We start from the raw sequence: 27,402 nt of genomic DNA, 5'->3' as shown, positions 1-27,402 counted from the left end.
GGGGCCCCCGGTCCTTTCCCTCCCAGAAGCCCTCGGGCGGCTTGAAACACCGTCCGTATCATGGCCGCTGGAGCCGGGACTGCGGGTCCCGCTTCCGGCCCGGGCGTAGTGCGTGACCCATCGGCGTCACAGCCGAGGAAGCGGCCCAGCCGGGAAGGCGGGGAGGGCGCACGGCGATCGGACGCGATGGCGGGAGGAGGCGGGAGCAACGACGGCAGCGGGCGGGCTGCGGGCCGACGGGCGTCTCGCAGTAGCGGGCGGGCTCGGCGAGGGCGCCACGAGCCGGGGCTGGGGGGCGCGGCGGAGCGGGGCGCGGGGGAGGCACGGCTGGAGGAGGCGGTGAATCGCTGGGTGCTCAAGTTCTACTTCCACGAGGCGCTGCGGGCCTTTCGGGGTAGCCGGTACGGGGACTTCAGGCAGATCCGGGACATCATGCAGGGTGAGGGCCTGGCTGGGGGAAGGAGGGGTCTGTGAGCGTGGGTAGCGGGTAGGGGTCGTCAAGCCAACGATGTCTTCTTTCTCAGCTTTGCTTGTCAGGCCCTTGGGGAAGGAGCATACGGTGTCCCGGTTGCTTCGGGTTATGCAGTGTCTGTCACGCATTGAAGAAGGGGAAAATTTAGGTATGGCTATATTTGTGTTCTTCTCTGGGCTTGCTTACGTAGGGTTTTGTTTTCAAACTTACATTCGGAAACTGAAGGATTCCGGGTTAAGGTGCACTGCTGTTTCCATCACAGTGATCTTTTTCATTCTACAATGGGTGTATTCTCTGGCTCTAGGTTTCTCCAATTAAGGTTCTTTTGGTTGCTTGTGTGTGTGTGTGTTTTCGTGTTTTCTCCCACCTGTTAATTGTTAATACAACTTTGTTTATGTCGAAAGTGAGTTATATTAATACGGACATATTTTCCCCATGTTAGAGAATTTTTCAAAGTATGAGCACGTTTTTTTTTTTCCTGAATTGAAATTGGTAGGTGTTTAGCAAACTGTGTTCAGTTTCTGGCCACTTACATCTGAGGAGGATGTGTTATCCTTAAATTTGAGAGGCAAATGAATATGTTAAAAAATAATTTAGCCATCTTGAGAAATATTAAATGATGTCACTTTAAACTCATTGATTTGAATTTGCCCTTATACAAAAGCCGGTGGCAAGTATGTCAGCAACAAAAACGAAAATCTTCATATATTTGCATGATCCTTTGCCATAAATGTGTATATTTTTTGGACATAATTTCCACTCTTAGAACAGAGCTTAAAGTGAAAACTCTGCTTTGTCCTAGACTGTTCCTTTGATATGGAAGCTGAGCTCACACCATTGGAATCAGCTATCAATGTGCTGGAAATGATTAAAACGGAATTTACACTGACAGAAGCAATGATCGAATCCAGTAGAAAACTGGTCAAGGAGGCTGTAAGGCTCTAACTCTTCTTTCTTTCTTTTTTTTTTAATTTTTTTAATGTTTAATTTTTAGTTTTTGGCGGACACAACATCTTTGTTTGTATGTGGTGCTGAGGATCGAACCCGGGCCACACGCATGCTAGGCGAGCGGGCTACCACTTGAGCCACATCCCCAGCCCTTTTTCTTTTTTTAAAAAAACAAAAATTAGGGGTCTTTGAGGACACAACTCTTAATCTTTTCTGGGTGGGATAGAGGATGAACATAGATGTTTTCTCTTTAGATGTACCCTTTCCCACCCAGATTTGAAATTTATCCTGCTTTTGTGATTTGGTGGTCTTCACTGTGGCCCTGGCAAGGGGAACCACTATTGAGAGCCACAGTGGAGTGGGATGTCGCCTGGAGTTCTCCTGGAGTGCTCGTTGAGGGCTGAGAGAGTTCCCGGGGAGTGCATGTGGAATGCCACTGGAGTTCGGGCAATAAAGTAGTTCCTGTTTGAACCTATAAGTGCCTCGTGGCGGCTCGGTTATTTGTGCCCAGCCAGACTGCGGCAAACCACAATACCTAGGAAGTGGGTTGGCATTGAAGACTGACATTTTGGAGGTTATTGTACCATTCAGGAGGCTGTGAAAGGGTCACAAGTATATCTGATCTAGAATTTGGTCACTCTTGATTATAATAAACCAAGGGGAAGCCAGGACCTTGGTGCATGCCTGTAATACCAGTGACTGAGGAGGCTAAGGCAGGAGGATCACAGGTTGAAGGTCAGCCTGGATAATTTAGCAACACCCTGTCTCAAAATAAAATGAAAAAAAATGACTAGGGTTATAACTCAGTAGTAGAGTGCTTATCTAACTGGCCCTCGGTACTGCAAAATTATAAAGGGATGTGGCTTAGTGGTCAAGTAGCCCTGGTACCACTCCCCTTGAAAAAAAGAAAAAAAAAAAAAAAAAAAAAGAGGATGGTATCCCCAAGGTGGATATGGAGTAGAGGGAGAAAAACTTTTGCAAGGAAGATACTGGTACCCTGAGACTGTTAAAACAGTCTCCAGTAACACAAAAATAAATAAAATAACCAAGGGGAATAGCTGGATCTTTGAAATGAGGGACTGACTGTGAGCTCTTTCTTGCAATTGTCTGAAAAAAAGAGAGGTATGGAGAAAATTCTCTTTGAACAGATAAGGAGTTAGAGCTTCTGGGATAATAAGCCAGCTAGTAAAATAGGAATGATAGAAGAATGAATGCTAGAAGGCTGGCAAGGGCAATTTTCTTGAAAACAAGAAATGGAGTATCTGGAAAGTTGGAACTATCTGTGTGTTATGCTTCAGGTAACTACAAGTAATAGAACTTATTCGTATTGAAAAACAGAAATGGCTGAGGGAACCAGTCAGAAAAAGATTTTTCTTCTCCATTAACCAAAATTGGAGACAAGGAAATGCAGAGATGGGGATTGAAGTATTGCCTTGGTTGAGAAAAGTATGGAAACTGGAAGAAAAAAGCACTCCATACATAAAAGGATGGGATCCTTCGGGCGCAGTGGTAATCCGAGGCGCCCAGTGGCTTGGGAGGCTGAGGCAGGAGGATTGCTTCAAGGTCAGCCTCAGCAAAAGTGAAGCACTAAGCAACTCAGTGAGACCCTGTCTATAAATAAAGAGCTTAAGATGAAAACTCTGCTTTGTCCTAGGCTGTTGTCCTAGCTGGGGATGTGGTTCAGTGGTCAAGTGGCCCTGAGTTCAATCCCTGGTACCCACCCCACCCCCCCCCCAAAAAAAAACCAACAAAAAATAGGGATGGGATTCCAGAGGTTGATGTGGGTAAAGGAAGAAAACTTTCCTTTGCAAGGAAGATACTGATACCCTGTTTTAAAAAAACAACCAGTATACATGGGGTGCAGATATTTTATTCAGTTAAGGACCTTAGGTAGGAACTACTTTTCATCTTGAGAAGAATGCTTATATAATACCCCAAGGAGGAGTGATTCCAAGAATGGGGTTTTTGTATGGTTTAGTCAGGTTCGTATTGTGGGAAGATGCCAGAAAAGTCATTAGCTGCCACAATCTGGCTGGGCACAAATCATGAGCCACTCAAGCAGGAACAAACTTTATTTCCGAACTCCGCGAACACCACCCATGCGGCCCTTCCATCAATACCACACACCCGGAACTTCCCCAACCAACACCAACTCCCCAGGAATCCCCGAGAGAACTCCAAAGTAGCAGGCACCCGAGGCGGAATGCAGGGGTCTATATACAATTGAATATACACAGCTAATCTTAATCATCATCATCTCAATGGCTTGCTGGCATCACCTCTCAACCACTCCCTTCTGGCAAAATGCCATGTGTCATCCCGACTTGCTGTGGCCCTCAACAATTAGCAAGAAAGGAGAAATCCATCCCTCCTTTCAAAACAGGTAAGCTTTTTTTGAATGGGAAGAAATGGTACCAGTTCAGAGTAACTCATTTAATTTCTTTAGAATACAAGGATTACAGATTTGCCATCTGACCCCTCTTCTAGAGGAGGGTGTGTGTGTGTGTGTATAGTTGTAAAATTTTATTATTTAAGTTCATAAGTCTCCTGTGTTGGAGCTTCATTAGGACAGTGTATCAGCAAAATTGAAACTCACTCAAAACAGCTGCTGCCTAATGTGATGGTGAATGCCTATAATCCCAGCAACTCATGAGGCTGAGGCAGGAAGATTGAAAATTCAAGATCAGCCTTGAAGATCCTGACTCAAAATAAAATAAAAAGGCCTTGGGTTTAATTCTCAGTCCCTAAGTCAAATATTTTTCTTATGTTGACTTCTTTCTGCTTTCCAGTTCTTTGCCAGGTTCCAGATCTCTTGCTATATGTCCTGTATACTGTTACTATAGTATGAACAAATTACTCCCAAGATTTAGCAGCTTAAAACAATAAATAGTATTTGTCAGTTTCCAGGGGTCAGGAATCTGGTAGTGGCTTAGCTGAATGGTTGTGGCTCAGGGTTTCTTGTGAGGTTATAGTCAAACTGTAAACTAGAGTTGCAGTCATTTCAAGACCCAGCTGGGGTAGGGGGTTGGGTTGTAGGGTCAGTGGTAAAGCGCTTTCCTAGAATGTGTGATGTACTGGATTCCATCCTCAGTACCACATAAAAATAAATAAATAAATAATAAAATAAAGGTATTGTGTCTATTTACAGCCTCAGTTGGGGCTTGGGGATCTGCTTCCATGCTTATACACATGGTTATTTGCAGGATTCACACAGACCAAACCAACTCTAGTACAGGGTGTTAATGGGACTATTGCAGGAGGTGGTGATCACTAGGGACTATTTTAGAAGCTGAAACCACAATTGCCTTGATCCCCTAGTTACCTAATGATACTATATCATTTGTCTTTTCAGTTTGCTTTTTTAGAAGTTTCTCATTTAGTCTATAATCTGTTAATGCTCATCTTTAGGATAAGCTAAAGATCAGTGAGGTGGTTTTTTTTTTTTTTTTTTTTTTTTTTTTTGATGCATGTAAGCTTTGTAAAGTGTCACAGTAATTTTTTAAAAGTTTATCAAGTAAGTTAACTTCTCAGTGCATGTCTGGGATCTCTGAAGTCTCTGAGGCCTTTCCAGAGGGCCCATGAGGTCAAACTTGTTTTCATAACAAAACCAAGATGTTATTTGACTTTCAAGCATTGACAGTTGTACCGATAGTGCCAAAACGTGAAAGGTAAAATTACTGGTTCCTTAGCATGCTCAAGGCAATGGTAAATTATATTAGTAAGTGTTGTATTCTTTACTGCCAAATGAAGTTTTTAAAAAACTACCAGTTTCACTGGGCACAGTGGAGTTTGGGAGCTAAGGCAGAAGGATTGCAGATTTAAGGCTAGCCTCAGCAATTTAACAAGACTCTGTCTTGAAATTTTTTTAAAAAATCATTTAATTGCAATAGGGGATAAAGATGATATTTGACACGGTGTTTTTTGTTGTTGTTGTTGTTACTGAGGATTGAACTCGGGCACTCGACCACTGATTCACATCCCCAGCCCTATTTTGTATTTTATTTAGAGACAGGGTCTCACTGAGGTGCTAAGCACCTTACCATTGCTTAGTTGGGATTATAGGCATGTACCTCCACACCCAGTCTTGAAATTTTAAAAAAGGGTTGGGATCCAAGCTCAGTGGTAAAGTGCCCTTAGGTTCAATCCCCAGTACCAAATCACCAGTTTCAGTAAGAATGTTTTTGCTCTAGCAATAAAAATTCTACAATTTTATTAAATCTAGACCCATGAGTAAACATCTTTTTGGTATTTTGTGTGGCAAACAGGGAGTCTATCTGCAATAATTCTGTTGCTACCAAAACATGATGATTGTCTTCAGGAAAAGCACTTGTGTGAGTGTTTGAGTTGCATGTGGAACTAGATGCTCTTTATCCAGAACACCATTGTTACATGAGGCAACAACTAACAAACTAGGGTTATTCAGACGTGAGAATTTGGCAGTCATTTTCTTTAGAATGAGAAAGTGAACCTGTCACTCAAAAAATAGTTGACAGTGTTTGTTCCCAGTGGGAAAATGCAAGCTCCAAATGAAAATTAGAAAGCTTGTATTAACATGATTGATACCTTCCAAATACTTAGGCTTTTCTGAAGATTATTGATATTAACAACTGTGACTGTGATTTTAAAAATGTTTTTAATGAATGTGTCAACATTTGGAAGATCTACATAACTCAGTGAACCAATGTTTTCCAAGCAATGGTGCTTGGTGTTACAAACCATTCATGGATGAGAAATCCATTTAAAGTACTGAATAAACTGATGGATTTCAGTGTTATAGATAAAAGCAATTAGAATGCTCTTTCCACGTTTATTTCTGTACAAAGACAGGTTATTTAATCTACTAAATCAAATTAACAACAGATTGAATGTAGCTGCAGTTATGAGAATCCAGCCATCTTCCATTAAATCAGAAATTAAAGACTTGCAAAAATTTAAATAATACCATCCTTTTCGTAAAACTTCTAAAAAAAGTTCATTAATTCTTCACAAATATGTTATTTATTTATGTTAACCTATAATGTTTTTTTAATGAATTAATAGATATTTTAAAATTTTCTGTTTTATATTTTTCATATGGTGAATATCAACAGATATAATCCCCAAAAGCTCTTTGGGATCCTCATAAACATTTAAGAATAGTAGAAGGGAATCGTGAGATCAGAAAGTTTGAGATGTGCTTCTGAAAGCTGTGAATTATATTGAGACTACATTTATTTTTCTCTTCATAATAAAAAGAGATTGCTTAGATTTTTTTTGAGAACCAGGGAGAACAACATTTATGGCATATTTTCTTAAGAAAGATTTTTTCATTTATTGCTTCATAAATTTATTTGTTTCTCTTATTTGTTGCTTTTTTGTTGTGTAACATTTTTCCCTTGCACCTTTGGTAGCAGGATCTGATTCTTTCAGGGCCTTATTCCGTTTGTAGTGCTGATACATCAGACACATCAGACTACTTTCTTATTTATTCTATTTGTTTGTTTGTTTGAAGTTGCTGTGGCTATCCTCGAATTTATGATCCTCCAACCTTAGCCTTCTGAATTGCTGGGATTATATGTATGTGCCACCACACTTGGCTTCTTTTTTTGGTATCAGGTATACAACCCATAAGTGCTTAACCACTGAGCCACATCCCAGCCCTTCTTTATATTTTATTTAGAGACATGGTCTCTCCTAGTTGGTCAGGGCCTCTCTAAGTTGCTGAAGCTAGCTTTGAACTCATGGTCCTCCTCCTGAGCCTCTGGGATTACACATGTGTGCCACAGTGCCCAGCTTACACTTGGCTTATTAGAACTATTTTTTGAAACAAAAGCATTATCAAGGCCTTTTAAACATTATTACTTCCCAGATCCACCTCATTTTTTTTAGTATGTGCTTTATATTGTTTCTTTAGTCCTATGAGTTTAGTCCTATTATATGCTTTTTGGCATTTTTTCCCCAACATTTCTTTCTTACTTATTTTGAAAATTGCTTGTAATATCCTTTTTGTTTCAGTTTGTCAGAGACCACTGATAGGGCTTTTTATTTTTTATTTTGAGTCAGGGTCTTGCTAAGTTGCCCAAGCTACCTCAAACTTGTGATCCTTCTGCCTCAGCCTCCCAAATAGCTGGGATTTCAGGTGTCACCACTACACCCAGCTTAATTTCACTTTTGAAAGCATTCGCATTTCCTCTCTTGTTTTACAAATTAAATATAGGAAGACCTATGTTTCAGTTCTGGGGAAGGTAGAGGAAACACATTCACTCTCTTCTATTTCTCCCTCGTAATGCTACTATAGATTTTGAAAAGATTACATGGAACATCTCTGAGGATTCTGAAATGTAAATGGTAGTGGATAGCTGGGGGGAAAAAAGACCAAATTTTAAGTTTCACCAAATCAGTGTTGTGTAGTTTAACATTCTGCCCCTGTGTATCATTTGGGATGGACTCATGCAGCCTGAACCCTAGAAATGCACTCCATATGTGAGTAGAAAGAACTCCAAGAGATGACCTCTCTTTCTAGTTTGAGTAGGAGGAGTGAGTCTTCTAAGGGTCAATGATGGTGGAAGAAATTCACTTTTTTTCCTTTTTGTTTGTGATACAGTGGATTGAACCAGAGCCTCATATGTGCTAGGCAAGTACTCTATCTCTGAGCTACATCCTTATCTCTATTTTATTTTGAGATAGGATCTTGCTAAATTTTCCAGGCAGGCCTTGAACTTTAATCCTCCTGCTCCAATCTCCTATTCAGCTGGGATTATAGGCATGCACCACCACACCCAGCCATTTTTGTTTTTTTCTGTTTTCTCTTCTTCAATCTGGCCCCCAGGTAATGCTATCCTGGCATCTACAGTGTCTAGTAGTGACATTGGCAGCAGGGCAGGCACTTAAAGCTGAGGGAGGACAATATTTTCTCTTACTAGAGGAATTTTGATTTCCTAGAACTTGGAATAGATTCCATCACTTTTACCGTCTCTAACCTGCAGCTTGGCCCTGGATACAGATGTTGTTAGTGTGTGACAAAGTGGGGAAACTAAAATGAATGCAAGTCTGGTTCAGAATTTGAAAACCAATCAGTATAATCCACCATATTGTCTAAAGAAAAAAAAAAATTCATATGATCCTATCAGTTGGTGAAAAAAAAGCATTTGACAGAATACTCTATTTTTAAAAAAAATATTTATTTTTTAGTTGACACAACACTTTATTTCACTTGTTTATTTTTGTATGTGGGCTGAGGATCGAACCCAGGGTCTCGTATGTGTGAGGTTAGCGCTCTGCCGCTGAGCCAAAACCCCAGCCCCCAGAATACTCTTATTAATTCATGATAAAGACATTTCAGCAGCTGGGTGCTGTGGTGCACGCCTATAATCCCAGCAGCTCAGGGGGCTGAGGTGGAAGATCTCGAGCTCAAAGCCAGCCTCAAACAACAACAACAACAAAAACATATCTACAAAAAAATCCCACAACTAATGTACTTAATGGTGAAAAACAGAATGCTAAGATCTGAAAGAAGGGGCTTGGGTTGTGGCTCAGTGATGGAGTGCTCGCCTAGCATGTGTGAGGCCCAGGGTTCAATCCTCAGCACCACATAAAGATAAATAAATAAAGGTATTATGTCCATCTACAACTAAAAAATATTTAAAAAAAAAAAAAAAGATCTGAAAGAAGGCAAGGATGTCCATTCTCATCACTTGTATTCAATATCATACTGGAAGGCCTGTGTGATGAAATAAAGCAACAAAAAGAAAGAAGGCATACAGACTGGAAAAAAGGAATAAAATTGTCCCTTCTACAACTGACTTGACCAGGTAGAAAGCTCCATGGAATATACCTAACTATAATTAGTTTGTCAGTGTTACAAGTTAACAAAATTGGTAATATTTTTATATACTAGCAGTGAACAATTTAAAATAGAAATACCGAAATAATGCCATTTATAACAGCTGCCAAAAAGGAAAAAAGTAAAAACTTTGATATAAGCCTAGCAAAACAAAGTATTTTGGATGTGGAAAATACAAAAAATTGATGAATAAAATGAAGGCTTATTTAAATGACTAATGGAAGACTTGTTATTCAGTTTTCTCCATTTGATTTGTAGAGTAAATATTCATATCATAATTTTAGCAGGACTTTTTATATAGACTAGCTGATTCCCAGAAGTATGTGAAAAGTCAAAGGAACTAAATTAACCAAAAGTTTTTTTTAAAAGAAAAAAATTGGAGGATTCATAATACTTAATTTTAAGAATAACTATAAACCAGTCAGGGCAAAGAAAAGAAAGTTACAGTACTCATGAGCATAGAGATGCTATGTCTGTGTTTTATTTATGTCTCTAAATAAGTGAACCAGAAGGGAAACAGACCCACACAAATATGACTTATTTTTTGACAAGGATGTGAAGGCACTTCGATGGAAAAAGGACAGTTTTTTCCAACAAGTGGTGTTGAAACAGTGGAAAGTTCATATGCAAAAATGAACTGTGAACTTAAGCACATGTTATACTAAAATTAACCAAAAAACAGATCTTAAGCCAAATGTAAAACTTTAAAACTTATAGAAGAAAACATGAAGGAAATTTCCATGTCATGGTTAGGCAAAAAGTTCTTAGATATGACAACAAAAACATAATCTACATGAGGAAAAATGGATACTTGGACTTCATCAATATTTAAAGCTTTTGCTTTGGGGTAAAAGCTGTTAACGAAAAGACAAGATACAGATTTCAAGAAAATATTGGCAAATCATATTTGATAAGTGACAATATAAAAAAAAACTTTTTTTTTCTTTTTTTTTTTTTAATTTGGAGGGAGTACCAGGGATTGAACTCAGGCACTCAACCAATGAGCCACATCCCCAGGCCTATTTTGTATTTTACTTAGAGACAGGATCTCACTGAATTGCTTAGTGCCTCACTTTTTGATGAGGCTGGCTTTGAACTCATGATCTTCCTGCCTCAGTCTCCCGAGCTGTTGGAATTGTTTTTAATAGAAAATAAGCCTATATAATACTACTTTTTTAATGTTCAAAAGCCTTAACAAAAAGAATATAGATGTGAAAAAGGCACATGAAAAGATGTTCAACCTCATTTAGTCATTAAGGAAATACAGATTGAAACCACAATACCAATTAGTATTCCTAAACTTTAAAAATAACAATAAAAATGCTATATTTCAAAACATGTTACACATGATAGATACATATTGTTTTTGTCAATCTGAAAGAAGTGCTGTGAGTATATGGAACAATTGGAATTCCCATATATTGTTGATAGAACTGCAGAATGGTTTAGCTACTCTATACCATAATAGTTTAGTTATTTCTTTTATACTTTCCATAATGACCCAGCAATCCCACCCATGGATATTTACCTCAGAATATAAAAGTTATGCTTACATCAAAACATATACATGAATATTAGCATCTCTATGTGTGAAGACCAAAGATTGTAAACAACCCAAAGGTCTTTCAATGAATGGATAAGTGACAGTGTGTCCATATGGAATACTTACCAACAAGAAAAAAGTGAACCTGGATAGTACAACCACATAGATGGATCTCAAAGGCATTAGAGTGGGAGGAGCCAGTTTAACCTGATAGTGGTACTACCATCTGATTCCACGTATATGGCATCAAAACAGCAAAAAGATCAGCAGTTAAAGAGGACAGGATGTGACTATAGAGGAGCTGTGTAGGAGGCTTTCTATGGATTCAGCGGTGGTTATGAGAGTGTGTTATTTTAATATTCAGAACTGTGCTGAGTGTGGTGGCACATGCCTGTCACGGAAGCAGGTGGATTCCCATCTTAGCAGAGGAGCAAAGCTTTAGGAGTGGGCATTACCCAATGGAGTAGGCTGCCTTCTTGTTCCTTTGTAATACTGCCCCTTACTTTTTTTGGATAGAAAGTTCCATCCAACCTCCCCTTGTGTGCCCCCTATATAAAAATAAAAAAATCAGGTGACTTTTTCTCTGTCCAGTGGACTCCTAAAGTCGAGAGCCATCATCGGACCCTAAGAGAAAGGTATTTTCTGTCTGTGTAATTATTTTGTGCCGGGCTGGGGATGTGGCTCAAGTGGTAGTGCGCTTGCCTGGCATGCTTGCGGCCCGGGTTCAATCTTCAGCACCACATGCAAAACAAAGATGTTGTGTCTGCCGAGAACTAAAAAATAAATATTAAAATTCTCTCTCTCTCTTCTCTCTTCTCTCTTTAAAAAAAAAAAAAATTATTTTGTGCCAACCCAAATTCACCTGGGGTAATCCTGAATGATTTAGTTACCTGCAGTTAAATACCCCTAGGTCCAATCCCTGGTACCAAAGGGGGGGAAAAAATCAGAACTCTCGGTATAAAACAGGTTGATTGTTGATTTTGCTGTATGCAAGTTAAATTAACAAACGTAATAGGACTTTTAGGATTTATAAAACGTAAAAGCTTGTACTTCACGAAAGTAAAGATAATCTTAGTATAGGTTTTCTGCTGAAAATTATGTGTAAGTGGACATGGTTATCTGATTAAAAGGAGAAATTTATTTTGTAGCTTTTCTAGGTAACACGAATTTATGATCGTGCCTGCTTAATTTAGAGCATTTGACACCAGATTCTTTATATCTTGGATGGCTATGTTTAGCGTGTTTCGGATGAAATCACCAGAGATTGGTACTTAATGAATTCCCTTGTTAGTCCTCCTCCTCTTATTCTGTATCTTTCTGTACATTCTTCTTCATAAAGATTGAAAATATTTGTGGAAGCCTGGTGTGGTGGTGCATACCTGTAATCCCAGCAATTGGGGAGGCTGAAGCAAGAGGATAACAAGTTTGAGGCCAGTCTGGGCAATTTAGCAAGACTCTGTCTCAAAATAAACAGGGCTGAGGATGTACCTCATTGGTAGCATGCCCCCAGATTCAATCCCTGGTACCACATACACACATGATGAAAAGACCTGTAGAAAAATTTTGCTTCTTTTTTTAATGTGATCTTTTCAAAATATCTGTTTCTATATGCTCTCTTTAAGGGTTTAAAGTGATTATTTTATCCTGTTAAATAACTCCAAATGCCCTTCATTTTCTGTTTTGTTTTTAAAAAATTTTTTTTTTAATTTTTTTGTGTTCACATAAAATTTCATTTTTAGGGGCTGGGGTTGTAACTCAGTGATTGTACACGTGAGGCACTGGGTTTAATCCTCAGCACCACATTAAAAATATATATATAAATTAAAGGTATTGTGTCCATCTACAACTAAAAAAATTTTTTTTATTTTCAATCATTGTTATTTTCCCTCTACATATATTCTTTTGGGCTTTCTTTATGAAGGCTCTTCTTTTTCTCTGTGGCTGAAGAAAACTTCTCGTTCTACCTGAAACTTTGTCCTTTTTATTTACCACTTGTGGATGAGCTGGGTTTCTTGGTTTCCCTGAACACTTTAACTAAAGCTGCTTGCTAATAGTTATGGTGTAAAAGCCTTGTTTTTTTATTCTCCTACAGAACTGGCCTCAGGCCTTTCCAGGATGTAACTGAATATGATCCTCAAACTTGTGAACCCTGTCTCAGTAAACCCTATGGTCAGCAAGCCACCTGTCCCCCTCCACTCCCCTACATTGTAGATGCTCCCTCCCCATCCACCCATTACTTCTAAGCTCTTACAACCAAAAGTAACAGAAATAATTGTTTTGTGGATTGGAGGAATCTAGAATGACTCCTGTCTGTTTTGTCTTTCCTTAGGAGGCCCTATTCACATTGGTTAAATGGTCTGTAATCCAGGGGATCCCATGCTGCTCTATCAGCAATTTAAAAAACAATCCATTGTAATGTTGAAAAGCTACTATCTTATAAGCTGAAAGAGACAGCTTACAGTAGTTCGCAACCCTTAAACAATTACTCTTGGTTTTTAAGTATAGGAATTTGATATGATGTGAAAAAGTTCTTGGGTAGGTAAGGCTCAGCTTTACTTTTAGTACAGTTTATTTTGATATTTGATATTCTGATAACATCTTTCATTACAAAAGTAAAAAAAAAAAGTTTTTCCCCCTTTTGTAGGCTGTCATTATTTGTATCAAAAACAAAGAATTTGAAAAGGCTTCAAAAATTTTGAAAAAACATATGTCCAAGGACCCAACAACTCAGGTAAATTTCATATATTTTTCCTCCCATGATTTATATCCATCTTATTGCTTTTTATGGAACAATAGGGAAAGGGCTCTTTGTCAAGTATATTATCAACTTTAAATATGAAGTGTCTATAGCATGTTGTCTTTTATATCCAAACCACTCAGATTCAATTCAGTATCTGAGATTGGCTTTTCAAAATTTAATTTTCATTAGACAAATTTACATAAGCCATTTATTTGTCTCATTTCTAGCTGGTTTGTGACAGAACATTTATTAGGCTGATGAGCTTTGTAATGTTCTAACTTTGTTTACCTAATTGCTAATCCTGTAGAATTGAGGATATTCTGTGTTGCAGAGAATTTAACACCTGTCTTCTGGTGTCAAAAACTCATTTGGTCCTCTGCTCTTACTTTTTTTTTCCTTTAGAGATTTAAATTTTATTTTTCTGAAAAGGTAATGTATACATAATATAAAATTCAAAAGGCGTAACAAAATGTTCAGTGAAATTCCCTCATTTCTGACCCTCAGTTTTATCCTTTCACAGATTTGCATCTGCAAGCACATTTGTGTGTACAGTCATACACATGTACCCATTTTGCCTGTTCCCATCCACATGTGACAACATATTTTATATGCTGATATTGAACACTTTTTAATTTGCTTTTTTTCACTTAATAAATCTTGGAGTTCTGTGGTAGCATATAGGAGCTCATTTATTGTTTGTTTTATAGCTGCATAGTAATTCATTGTGGCTGAGCCATGATTTATTGATTAGTCCTTTGTGCTGGACTTCTCTTCCTATATGCATACCAGTGATTTTCATTTGACAACGATGCATAGTTTCTGATGGTGTTCTGTCTGAACTCATCATTGAATTTTTACTGATGTTCTTTTCCTTTCTCATGTTCTATACACTATCCTTTGTGTAGAAGCTCAGAAATGATCTCCTGAACATTATTCGAGAAAAGAACTTGGCCCATCCTGTTATCCAGAACTTCTCTTATGAGACCTTCCAGCAGAAGATGCTGCGCTTTCTGGAGAGCCACCGAGACCCAGTTCTGGATAACCAGGATGGGCCAAGTTCTTTTCTCCGAATAATGTTCAGGAGACATTTCTGAGCTTCTACACAAAGGATAGTGTATAGAACATGCGAAAGGAAAAAGAACATCAGTAAAAATTCAATTGATTAACCCATCAGAAATCTGCTCTTTCTGTGAGGCACCTGACGACAAAATGAAAATTGCATGAAGAGAAGCCAGCACAAAGGATAATCATAAATCTGTCAGCCTGAATTAATGAGACTCACCTCAAAAATAAAAATAAAAAGTGAGTCTATATGCTACAGAATCCAAGATTATTTCAAGTGAAAAAAAGCAAATTAAAAGTGTTCAATATCAGCATATAAAATATGTGTCAGCTGTGGGCTGGGGCTCAGGTGTAGCACACTTGCCTGGCATGTGTGAGGCACTGGATTTGATTCTCAGCACTGCATATAAATAAATAAAACAAAGGTCTATTTGAAAAAAATATGTATAGCAGAGATACTGACAGGCAAATGGAACATAACTGGTCTCCCTCACCTCCCATTTTTACCTCCTTTACATCCAGTTATTCTGTTGTGGTTAAAGTAGAACATTTACTTATATTCTACTGTGGTTCCCACAGGAGATGAAATTTGAGCAAAGTTCTGGGGGAAAAGTGTGATTTGGTCCATGTGGCTTGATGGATTTCTTAACAGGAAGAAGACATGGAGAAAGGTGTGATTGGAAATTTGATATGGTCAGAAGGGGCCAAATGAAGATGATCTTTTAATTGGATCAAAAAGATAAGCATAAAGAATTGAAGCAGTGAGGCTCAGACAGCACTGGGAAGAACTGGAATCCAGGCTGTCCTATGGTGGACCATAATGAAGGAACACAGGATGAGAAGCTTTTAAAAAACAGAACCCCAGGATTTTCAGAATTTTGAAAATACCCAATCCTGTACCAGTAGGTCTGTCAGGCCCATGTTAAGATAGTGTCAGTGATCAATGCTAGCAATCTTTTGGCAATTATCGAATTATTTGTAAAGCAGTTAGTTTGGGATATTCAGTGAGTAAGTGTCAGGATACTAGAGCCTGGCCTAGTTGTGTTCTAATCCTTTGCATTCCAAGTAACTGGAAAAAATCCTATCACTGTGTGTGAGGCTAGAACTCTCAGCTCTTAAGATACCACACATTACAGATATCTATATCTGAATCTGAATGATATTGAACTTACTGGACATGTGTAAGGCTTAATTTGAGGGAGACAGATGAACAGTGAGAGTTAGAGCAAGAATGGTGTGCTTGTGGCTTCATGTGTAGTATAAGGAGGTTTTTTTTTTTTTTTTGGTACGAGGGATGGAACCCAGGGGTGCTTAACTACTGAACCACATCCACAGCCCTTCTTATTTATTTTGAGACAGGGTCTAAGTTGATTAGGGCCTTGCTGAGTTGTGGAGGCTGGTGTTAAATTTGCAATTTTCCGGCCTCAGACTCTTGAGCTGCTGGGATTACCAGGTGTTCCACTGTGCTTGGCAGAATAAGGCTTTTCAAAGTTATCAACAAGGCAAAATATATTTGTGGAAATACAATAAATTTTATACACGTATTAAAAACCAGCCATATAAACATTATTATACAGCATTTGAAAAAAGATGTTTGGCTTTTTTATATGATTCTAAAGGTATACTTACTTGGGAGTCAAATAGAATAGGGCTGAGATTGGAAGGATAGGAGAAGAAATGTAGAGTAAAATTATTTGGTGTCTGAAAGATTAAAGACTTCTTTCAGTGTCAAGAGGGACAGCACAACTTGACTTGAATTTTCCTTTAGGGTAGATAACTATGAGCCATTTGTGGAAATGTAACTTTTTGATGAGGGAAAAAAGAAAGCAGTTTGACATGATTCTCAGTGGTCCGCTCTGTTTTATGTCTTCCTTCAGTTTATGTCTGGATTGGATTTGAAGGTTTGCATATTGAGGATGTTCTTGGTGAAAGGAGACTAATGGAATTCTGTGGCTTCCTTTTCCTGATGACATCCTTCTTTTTTCAGATGGCCAAAAAGGCTTTGAAATCTGAGTCTGCTGCCTCGGGTACAACGAAGGAAGATAAACAGCCAGCACCAGACCCTGTGGAAAAGCCACTCAGAGAGCCTGCAAGGTGAGCGGACTGCCTTTTTGTGGTCTTGGGGAAAACATTGAATAGGATCAGTTCCTCTTGGTTATTTAACCTACTAACATGTCATTGGATTACTTGTACATGGCACTCTGGGAGATAGAGCATACACTGTGGAGAAAAATGTGAATATCAAAGAAGGGATGTCGGGATTCATGACAGATGTTCCTGATTTGCTCTTCCTCAGAGTTCTGTCTCCACTTTTCTCTCTTTGCCATGCCCATATCCTGTGAATACTTATTTCCTTAATGTATTAAAAATGCAGTATTCAGATGTGTGAGTCAAAATCTCAAATTGAATGGGGGGCACATTAGATATCTCTCTTCCAGCCTATGTATTAGTCCATTTTGTGTTGCTGTAACAAAATACCAGAGGCTGGATAACTTTTTATATAAAGGTTGGGGGGGGGGCATTTATTTGGCTCAGAATTTTGGAAGTTTGAGGACCCCCATCATGATAGCCTTCTTACTCTAAAGTACTAAAGTAGTGCAGGTCATCACAAAGCAAGAAACAAGGAGCTTGAATTTGTGTGTATGTCCTCTAGTCTCTTTCCCTCCTCTTAGAAAACCATCAGTATTCAGACACAGGGACTGTACCCTGATGGCCTTGACTAATTCTACTCACTTCTGAAAGGCTCTACCTCTAAACCTCATAGTCTGATTAAGTTTTTACCCTCTTATATTGTCAAAATGGGTTAATTTCCACATGAATCCTGGGAGACATAAAGTCACATCCACACCATAGCAGCCTAGTAAGGACATAGCAAAGAGGATCCAAACATAATACAGTCCAGGGCATGGGAATGGGAAGGAGAAAGGATGTGCTTTTTACCATCTGATGATTGGTGCCCCATAGAAATGTCCAAGCATGCCCACACTTCAGTGGTTCAAACTTTGTGTAAGAGGTCCATTTTTTCTTTTGAGATTTCCCAATTGTTGAATGTTGATAGTTCATTTTATTTTTTATTTCATACTGGGGATTGAACCCAGGAGTACTCAACCACTAAGCTACATCCCCAGCCCTTATATTTTATTGTGAAATGAGGTCTCACCAAATTGAGGAGGCCGGCTTAAACTTGGCAATTCTAACTTCTTCTTCTTCTTCTTCTTTTTTTTTTTTTTTGTGGTGGTGAGGATTGAACCCAGGGCCTTGTGCATGCAAGGCAAACACTCTACCAACTGAGCTGTATCCCCAGCCCCGGCAATTCTAACTTATTTTTTTAATATTTATTTTTTAGTTGTAGTTGGACACAATGCCTTTATTTTATTTATTTTTATGTGGTGCTGGGGATCAAACCCAGGGCCTCATGTGTGCTAGGCAAGCGCTCTACCACTGAACTACAATCTCAGCCCCAGTTCTAACTTCTTAGCCTCCCAAGTTGCTGGGATTATAGGCATGCACCACTACAACTGCCTCTGGCTGACAGTCCATTTTAAGGTGGAAAAAACCCTTCTTACCTGTAGGCTGCCAGTTTGCCCCTTTCCTGACAGTTTTTGCTTTAATCACACAAGGTATTCTAAATGATAGATGAATTTTTTATAAAAGGCAAGTCTCTCACTGTTCCAAGATAGCATAGTACATGTTCTCTAACAGTTCTCAAGATCTGGTTCTTAAATGTGTGTAGAGACCAATCAGTTATCTCTCATAGGAGGGTTGGACTGGAACAGCTGGAAGAAGAATTGAGATTTCAAGGTGAGATTGTTGGATTACAGTGGATTGTCCTCCTGGACTTGTGGTACATAGGCAGTATTCAGAGCTCTTACAGGAGAAAAAGCTCAGTTTATAAATAAAGTGTGTGTGAAGCCAGCCACTACCCCATTTTTTAACTGTTGAGTCCTTAACTTAAGCAGTCCTCTGTCTGATTTGAAGCCTTACACTCAAGAAAAAGTTGTGCCTGTTTGAGCACCAAAAATGGTGAAATTGATCTTTGTTTATTTACTTTATTCACAGGCAGCTACGGAATACTCCAACCACCTTTGGAATTATGACTCTGAAGGCAGCTTTCAAGGCTCTGTCAGGTGCACAGGATTCAGAGGCAGCCTTTTCAAAACTGGACCAGAAAGATCTGGTACTTCCTAATCAAGCATCCCCATCATCACCAGCCCTCAAAAACAAGAGACCCAAAAAAGATGAAAATGAAAGCTCAACTCCTGTTGAGGGTGAAGGTGGCTCAGAACTGCAGCCTAAGAACAAGCGCATGACTATAAGCAGATTGGTTTTGGAGGAGGACAGCCAGAGTACTGAGCCCAGCACAGGCTTCAGCTCCTCCCAGGAGATCATTCCAGCATCTCCACCTAAGCCCACCGCTCTCAACCAGCCCCGCCCTGGGGAGAAGAATCCCAAGTATGAAGACCTTCTTTGTAGGAGTTTTGGGGCTGGTTGGCGGTCCTGGTTGGGCCTGGTATTACTTCCATGAATGAAGTAACTTTCAGTGGTGAAGTTATTCACCACCAAGGCTTGCTCAGACTGCTAGAATGTGACTTGGGAGCAGTTCCTGCCAGTTCTGAAGGCCCATATGTAGGCAGCCCAGCATTGTACTAGGGCATGAGGGAGGATAGATGGAGGGTTTCTGAGCCTCCTCCCCATCACTGCTTTTGTTTTTAGCAAACATCTAAGTGCCTTGACTACTAAATATTAGTCTTGTTTGTTAAAGAAATTTGTTTGGATTGGGCCATGTTATTCTTAAAAGAGACTTAATGAATACTTACAGTTTTGCAACTTTTATGAACATTTTAAACTTGGCATATTCAGTAAATACTTATTAATCTTCCACATCCTGCTAGGTACTGTGGGGCAGTGGTTATAACATTTTAATATTGCTCCCCATCATGACTCCCAACCCAATATGGCTTTTGAGTTTTGCTGCCCTTTGTGGATCCACTCTCCAGGTAAACTAGTCTGCTTGCTGTCTCTGGAACATTGTCTATTTCTACTACTGTACTTTTGTTTCCTATCATTCCCCACAGTGGAATATCATTTTTCCATCATTGCTTGTTAGAATTTCATCCGTCTTCAAAGGGAAGGGATGCTGCTGTGGATTGATTAAGGGCTTTCTGGGGCCAAGTACTTTAATGTATTATCTTACTGAATCTACAATCCTCACTCTGAGATGCTATATTAGTCCCACTGCATAGACGAAAAAAGTTTAGAAAAGTTGGGATCTCACCTGAAATCAGAGCTGAAAGTGGGAAAGCTAGGATTTGGGTTTTTTAAGCCAGATTGATCTTGACACAAAAGCCTGTATGTCACATATACCAAGTTGCCTCTCAAAATTGCCTCCTCTATGAACTCTTCCCTGATCGCTTCTGCTATAAGAGATCCACTTTGCTGATCCACATTGCCATCTTCACCCCTGTTCTATCTTGTTTGAGGACCCATGCTCTGGCTTTATTGTGAGCTTCCCCAAAGGGCTAAGCATCTAATAAGTGATTTCTCCTCAGGCACAAATTATTTGGATTTGGATGTGAGCCAGTGGCTAGCAAATGGGCATAGTTGAGGAGAGCTCTACATACATTGTACTCATTTATTCCTCACAGAAGTTCTATACAGTGTAGGTATTGCCCCCAGGAACAGACGAAGAAACTGGAGGAAGTGCAGGATTGCAGTGTTTGTAAGTGGGAAGATTTGTGAAGGTTTCAGACATACCCACTTATTTCATATGTCAAAAGCATGTGAATGAAGTATGGTGGGTACTCTAAAGCAGGGGTTAGCACAGTTGGAGTCACCTGCCACTGCTCTTTCCAAATAAAGTTCTAATGGAACATAGCCATACCCATCAGTCATGGATTGTCCATGAGTGGACTCTGACCCCGAGTTAGGTAGTCACAATGGAGATGGCAAAGCTGAAAATATCAGCTGGCCCTTTAAAAAAAGGGGTCCAGTGATCTTTGCTCTAAAGGATGTGTGAGGTGCCCTGGGAGATCTGGGGAAGGATTGATAAGCCTGCTCAGCAAAGTCCTGTGGAGCAAATCTTGCAGAGGAGCATTGAGCTGGCCTGGAAGATTCGAGTAAGAGGTCATCAAGCACACTGAAAAGGAGAGGGTCTAGGAAAGCCTTCCAGGCCCAGAAAGCCTGGCATGCTTCAGAGTGGTCTGTGTAGTAACTGATAAGATAGTGCAGTGATTGGGAGAGAAGGGAGGAAGAAAGTTAGATGGGCAGATGGGCCAGATCTTGGTCTGTCAGGCAGTTTCTCATACTGAGCTTCAAGTTGCAAAGACTTAAAATATTTTTTAAAGTACTTATTCTGCTGAATGTGGTGGTACACACCTGTATTTCCACCTACTTGGAATGCTGAGGCAGGAAGATTACAAGTTCAAGTCAGCCTAAGCAACTTAGTGGACCCTGTCTCAAAAAATCAAAAGGGCTGGTGATGTAGCTCAGTGGTAGAGTACTCCTGGGTTTAGTTCCCAGAACTGCAAAACAAACAAAAAAATTCCCAGGCTTCTGACTGCTGAATTAGAAAAGGCAAGAGAATGCTCTGTAATATATATACTTCTATAACCATGTCCCAGATAGACTTTAACGTAACTAATTTGCAGGCCTGAAGGGACACCACTGAGGGCTTTTGAATAGGCACAGAGTGGGGAGAGAGGCTGGAGATAACTGCCAAGGAGCAGGGAATGCTGAGGAAGCATCAGGGTGAAGAGGCAGGGCTGGGAGATCACCTAGAGTGCAAGGTCATGACTCCTAGCTTTTTATATCTTCCATAGCACTTCACGTAGCCAGTGCTGATTAGGTATTAGCCAAATAAATGAGGCAAGTATCATGGGCCATACCTTCTCCCTTAGTTTGTTTTTTTGTTTTATAACATTTATAGCATTCTCAGCCTAGAACCCAAGTACAAAACTTAGCAATGAGGAACATAAAGTGGCCCCAGTTGCTCAGGACCACACAGCCATTAACAGTAGAACCCTAATCTCAGCTCCCACAGCAAGAGAAGTAAGCAGAGGCAGCATGATGTCATCTTCTGCAAGAGTCTTGAAGCCTCTACAATGAGTCCTGAAACATTCATGTGGGTGGTAATGCCGAGAATCCAGAGGAAGGGGAGATTGTTAAAGTGACTGCAGGAAGAGGGGACAACTGGGGAAATGATGGGCCAGGAGGGAATCAGTTTTATGCCAGCACTGTGACAGGAAAGCTTAAACTGGGACCTTCTGACTTTAACTTATAAGCAGTAAATAATACAGTAATGTTCTGAGACGGAAAAACCTCATGAAACTTTTCACTTTATCTGAAGCAAGTAATTCTCAAATAATATTTTGGGGGATAAGATCACAGTAAATAATCCACCATTTTTATCAGCCACTTGGTTAAGTAATTTCTTAGAAAACTTATGGAACTCAGGGTGTTTCAAGCCTGCATTTACTTTTATTTGCTACTCACCTGCAAAAAAATTAAAAAAAAATATATATATATATAGTTTTTGGTACTGGGTTACATCCCCAGCCCTTTTATATTTTTTTGAGACAGAGTGTCCCTAAGTTGCTGAGGCTGCACTCAAATTTGCAATGTACCACTGTGATGGATACAAAACAGATTTTTAATAAACATTAAAAATCAGTTTTTTTTTTTTCCCAGAGAGGAGACAAATTGTCTCTACTATCTGTGTTAACATCTGTAGGTCATTTTTATCTACATACATTCTCTTCAAAAACAATTCAGACACTCCCCATGTTTGTTTTGTAGAACACATTAAGAACATATTATAATTCTGAGGTCAGCTTTGAGCTGTATTTTGTTCCCAGAGCAATTATATTACTAATCAGATAAGCACAGTTAAAGTTGATTAAAAGAGAAAAACTGTAATTTTCATTTGGTAATTTGGGTTTGGGTGATTTTTTTTAGCTGTGGTCTTTTGTGGTTACACACAAGTACTAATTTTGTGTTTATAGGAAGGATTGTTTGCTTATCACTCTAAATTTTGAGGATATAATTCCTTTTTGGCTTGGATAATCCCAATATTGTCTTAACTAGTGTATCTCTAGCCCACGTTAGGGGGTGTGTTACTGTACAAGTGTTTGTGGTAGATAAATTAAGGCTGACTTTCAAGTAGCTTGTGGTTAGAAGCACACTATGAAATAGTTTTTTATAAAGTGGAAACATTTCTGTGGGGCAGAGAAATGGGGCCTTTTGGTCTGAGTTAGGATCAATAGATAGAGGAAGAAGTGTCATTGAAAGATGGCTGAGTTTACCGGGCAGGCAAAGGACTCCTAGGCAGAGAGAACAGACTATGGAGAGGCAGGCAGGTGCAGAGCTGGTAGGAGAAGCAGCAGAGCAGCCTGGCTCTGCTGTAGGGCAGGTATTGGGGGACCTTTGATAGGAAACTGTCTAGGGCCAGCAGACTACACAGGCCTTTAGGCGTTGCTGGTTAGACAGAAAAGCCATCATGTACTGGAGAGGGATATAGTAATTTTAAGGGGAAGAGGCTAGTTTAATGCTGGCATGAGGCACCTTGGGCTTGAATTAGGGGAAAGGAGAGGGACAGGAAGTCAGTTTGAAGTTAAGAAAAGAGCATATCCATGAAGGAGAAGAAAGAGTGCAGCTTCTACTTCGAAGAATAGGGACCTTGAAGACAACCAAAACCAACCAACCAAAACAAAACACCAAGGAAGAGAACAGAAATTGAGGGGATGCTGAAATACTTGGTGCTGAGTTAGAGGGATGCTCTTGCAGCATGAGGGATGTTTATGTTGAGATGCCTGGCCAGTCCAGGGGAAGGGACAGTGCATTCGGGAGTTGTATATAGGTGAACCCTAAATGAGTGCCACGAGTGAGCCAAGATCAGAACGTGGGGTGATTGGGATGAATATTTCATACCTTGTCCTCATTGATCTCCCCTCAGAGTATCCAAACGCAAGTGGAACAGCTCCAATGGAGTTGAAGAAAAAGAGACTTGGGTGGAAGAAGATGAACTGTTTCAAGTTCAGGGTAAGCTACAAATTCCCTGTGGTCCCTCCTTAATATTTGCTATGATTCTCATCATTCATGTTCCAGAAGCTGCTGTCTCCAAACTAGAAAAAGTAAGTTCCTGACCTCATTTGATTTCATGAAGAGTTAGTTTTATGTCCTTTCCTATTAAACAATGGAGACCGTTTTAATGAACCCTAGGGTATTTAATAAAGACAGTATAAAGGTCATTGCTACATTCTTTTTTAAGTAAAATAATTAAAAAAAAAAAAAACCTCTTATCTGTGATTGTGTGTGTGTGTGTGTGTGTGTGTGTAAAATATATGGTAATAGGCTTTACTTTTCCCTAATTAATACCCAAATTAATAGCATTTGCATTCGAATCTCTCCCACCACATATTTTAGATTCTGATGGAGATACATGAGTGCTAAATCTTCATTTGGGGTTTTCTAAAGACTTTCTTAACATAGCAACAATAATCATTTGCCAGTCCCAAAGATTTCCTTATTAAGTACCTTGATTGATGGAAATGTAATTGGTAAGATCAAGACCACATGGAGGCCAAGCACAGTGACACAAGCCTATAATCCCAGTGGCTTGGGAGGCTGAGGTAGGAGGAAGGAGGATTGTGAATTCAAAGCCAAAAACTCAGTGAGATCTTGTTTCTAAATAAAATACAAATAGGGCTGGGGATGTGGCTCAGTGGTGAAGTGCTCCTGAGTACAATCTCTGGTACTCCCCCAAAACACACTCACACATACCAAAAAAAAAAAAAAAAAAAAACCTCAAAAAACACCCACATGGAGAATGGGGGAAGTAACAAACAGTAAGAATGATATTAAATGTCTAAAAACAACAGAATATAAAAGTTCTAGAAAATACCCATTTTCAATGCAAATTTGTCAGTTTTAGAAATCTGCTTCCACTGTTGTATACTTCATGAAGGTTTTTTTCCCTTATAAATAGTCTGTCGTGTAAGTATCCTTTTGTTTACCTCCATTATTTAGGACAGTGACATCTGCTAAGGCACCCACTCTGGCAAGTTTCATGTTCATACAGAATTGTCTCCTCTTGAAGCTTTTCTGTGGCCTCCCATTGCCTGAAATGTCCTGTGGTTTATACTTTTATACCCTCCTATCGCTCTCTGACCTTTAAAAAAAAAATCATCTTGGTGCATTTTTTTTGATGTCTGACCTCTTTTTCATGGGAGGATCAAGGACTTGAAAATTTGGGCATAAAATAGTAAAACTGTTATTTCAAAGCAGCGGTTAGCAAAGAGTTATAAACTAGAAATTATATATGTATATATGATATATATATATGATATATATATATATGATATATATATATTACACACATATAAATACATCAAGGTATTATGTATGATTTTCCCTCAATAGTTTTAAACAATGATAGTCTTAATTTAAAAAGGCTGAACTCCCTCATTAACCAACATTTATTGGAAGACTGTTTGTAAAGCACTTGATTTGTAACAGATTCTCATGGGCTGAAATTACTAATGTTTGCAAAGGACAAGAATAAATTATCATTTAGTGGTGTCCTTTCTTTCTCAATGTTTGTGAAATTTGAATCAAGTGTTCCCTATGGGGACACTTGTTTTCTTCTTGTGGTTTGTGCAGAGAAAGGTGAACTCTAACATGAGTCTACTTTTAATGTTTTCCAGCAGTACCAGAGGAAGATAGTGCAACCAGTATAACAAAAAAGCAGGTAATTTAAAATTCTCTGATACAAATTTCGTGATTAGAAAAGAGGTAAAACGGGCTGGGGATGTGGCTCAGGCGGTGGCGCGCTCGCCTGGCATGTGTGCGGCCCAGGTTCGATCCTCAGTACCACATACAGAGATGTTGTGTCTGCCAATAACTAAAAAATAAATATTAAACTTCTCTCTCTCTCTCTCTCTCTCTCTCTCTCTCTCTCTCTCTCTCTCTCTCTCTCTCTCTCCCCCCCCCCCCCCTCACTCTCTATTAAAAAAAAAAAAAAAAAAAAGAGGTAAAACAATTCCCCTTCTTATAGGCCTCAACTACCCATGCCTCTGGTAACCAAAGTTTTTTTTTTTTTTTTTTTTTTGAGATAATTCAAAGAAGGATTGCCAATGGACAATAGTTACTCTCTAGAAAAAAAATTTGGAGAGTCTGACATACTTTCTGGATCACATACATTTTTGAAGTTTGGAAAACAGAAATGATTATTAGTCGAGAATGAGATGGCAGAAAATTTACCAAATGTCCAATCTGTAGCGCTCATTTACTATCTTTACCATGTTTTAAGAACATAACTGGGCCCAGTGGTACACATCTGTGATCCCAGTGGCTTGGGAAGCTGAGACAGGAGGATCACAAGTTCAAAGCCATCTTAGCAACTTAGCAAGACCCTAAACAACTCAGGGAGACTCTGTCTCAAAATAAGGGCTGGGGATGTGGCTCAATGATTAAGTGCCCCTGAATTCAATCACTGGTACCAAAAGGGAGAGAAAAAAAAAACAACCCTCCTTTTAGGTTCAGATTATTCTCTCTGAATCAACCAAGATCCTACATGCTAGGCAAGCATCTGCCATTGATCTACACTCCCAGCTCTCTCCTGTGATTCTTGAATTTACCTCATTACTATTTTGGAGAACATGTGAATAGAGACAGGCTTTGATAACTCTTGGTTTTCTTTTACAGAAGTGGACTGTAGAAGAAAGTGAGTGGGTCAAGGCTGGAGTACATAAATACGGGGAAGGAAACTGGGCTGCCATTTCTAAAAATTATCCGTTTGTTAACCGAACAGCTGTGATGATTAAGGATCGCTGGCGGACCATGAAAAAACTTGGCATGAACTGAAGCAGGCTTTCATTTTCCCAGGATTCACAGGAGCATGGTTCCTAATAATAATCCCTGCTGTTTCTTTCAGAAGCTGGGCTGGGATGAGAATTGTGGGCAACCTTCTTCAATATGGGGGAGGTCCCAGGTCCATTTCATTACTTTTGAAGATCATGGAGCTAAGAACTAAGAAGCAAAGCCAAGCCTACCTTGTGTCCTTGGCAGAGGTGACAGGCACAGCTTGTACAGTGCCACAATACCATTAGTGTTTCCCTTCTTTAGTGGTTTGCTTAAATTTAAATCCCCAGTAATCTGTAGAATCTTCTTCTAGGAAATGGTGGAGTCTGTTGGAGTCACTTATGATTTCATGACCTGTTAAATCCAGCAACAGGAGTTATCATCTGGAGTGAACTTGTTGCTCCTAAAGTTTTGGCCTTCTGATGCAAATGCAAAGGAACTCCATTGATTTTGAGCCCAGGTTGATGAGAGATCAGTCCTTGTGGAATCATTTTAAAAACTGTTTAGCCACCTGTGAAATCAACCATAGATCTGACTGCCTTGGCATTTGCTTTTAATATGTGCTGTGCTACATTGGCAGGTTTATCCGCCACTTCTCATGTGGTTGAACCAGTGTGTTTTCTTGGTAAAATGGTGATTGTAGATAAGCTTAGCCCTCTAAGTCCCACCTCCCTTTTCAGTTTCCTTCCTTACGCTGGACTTCGAAAGCTTAAAAAAAATCCTGATTGAATATAAATACCTAATTCCATTCTTTGTGAACCGGTTGCTTCTGCCTATTCCCTAATTGTGCTGTGTTAGTGTCTTGCACTGGAATTCAACATTCCCTTCTCCTTTTGTACTGTGTTGTGCTTGCTGTCTCTCTCTGACATCCTTAAAGATTGTCTTTTTAGCAAAAACTTTCAGAAAATGTTTTCTGTAATCTTTTTTTAAAATATGAGAACTAATTATTGTCCATACTT

At 39.4% G+C, this 27,402-nt stretch overlaps 1 protein-coding gene across 1 annotated transcript; it reads left to right on the top strand.

Moving 5' to 3' along the window:
* Positions 1–41: 41 nt before the first annotated feature.
* Positions 42–27,402, top strand: Terf2 (telomeric repeat binding factor 2). Its single transcript, XM_077105687.1, has 11 exons — positions 42–439; positions 525–620; positions 1,275–1,405; positions 3,768–3,803; positions 13,430–13,516; positions 14,431–14,581; positions 16,465–16,681; positions 18,647–19,039; positions 23,538–23,623; positions 25,291–25,331; positions 26,288–27,402. Exons 1-11 carry the CDS (start codon positions 61–63, stop codon positions 26,444–26,446), a joined length of 1,776 nt encoding a protein of 591 aa, XP_076961802.1. The 5' UTR covers positions 42–60; the 3' UTR covers positions 26,447–27,402.

Source organism: Callospermophilus lateralis, chromosome 18 (assembly GCF_048772815.1).
Source record: "Callospermophilus lateralis isolate mCalLat2 chromosome 18, mCalLat2.hap1, whole genome shotgun sequence".
Classification (NCBI taxonomy): Eukaryota; Metazoa; Chordata; class Mammalia; order Rodentia; family Sciuridae; genus Callospermophilus; species Callospermophilus lateralis.
This window is presented reverse-complemented; position numbering and strand designations above follow the sequence as displayed.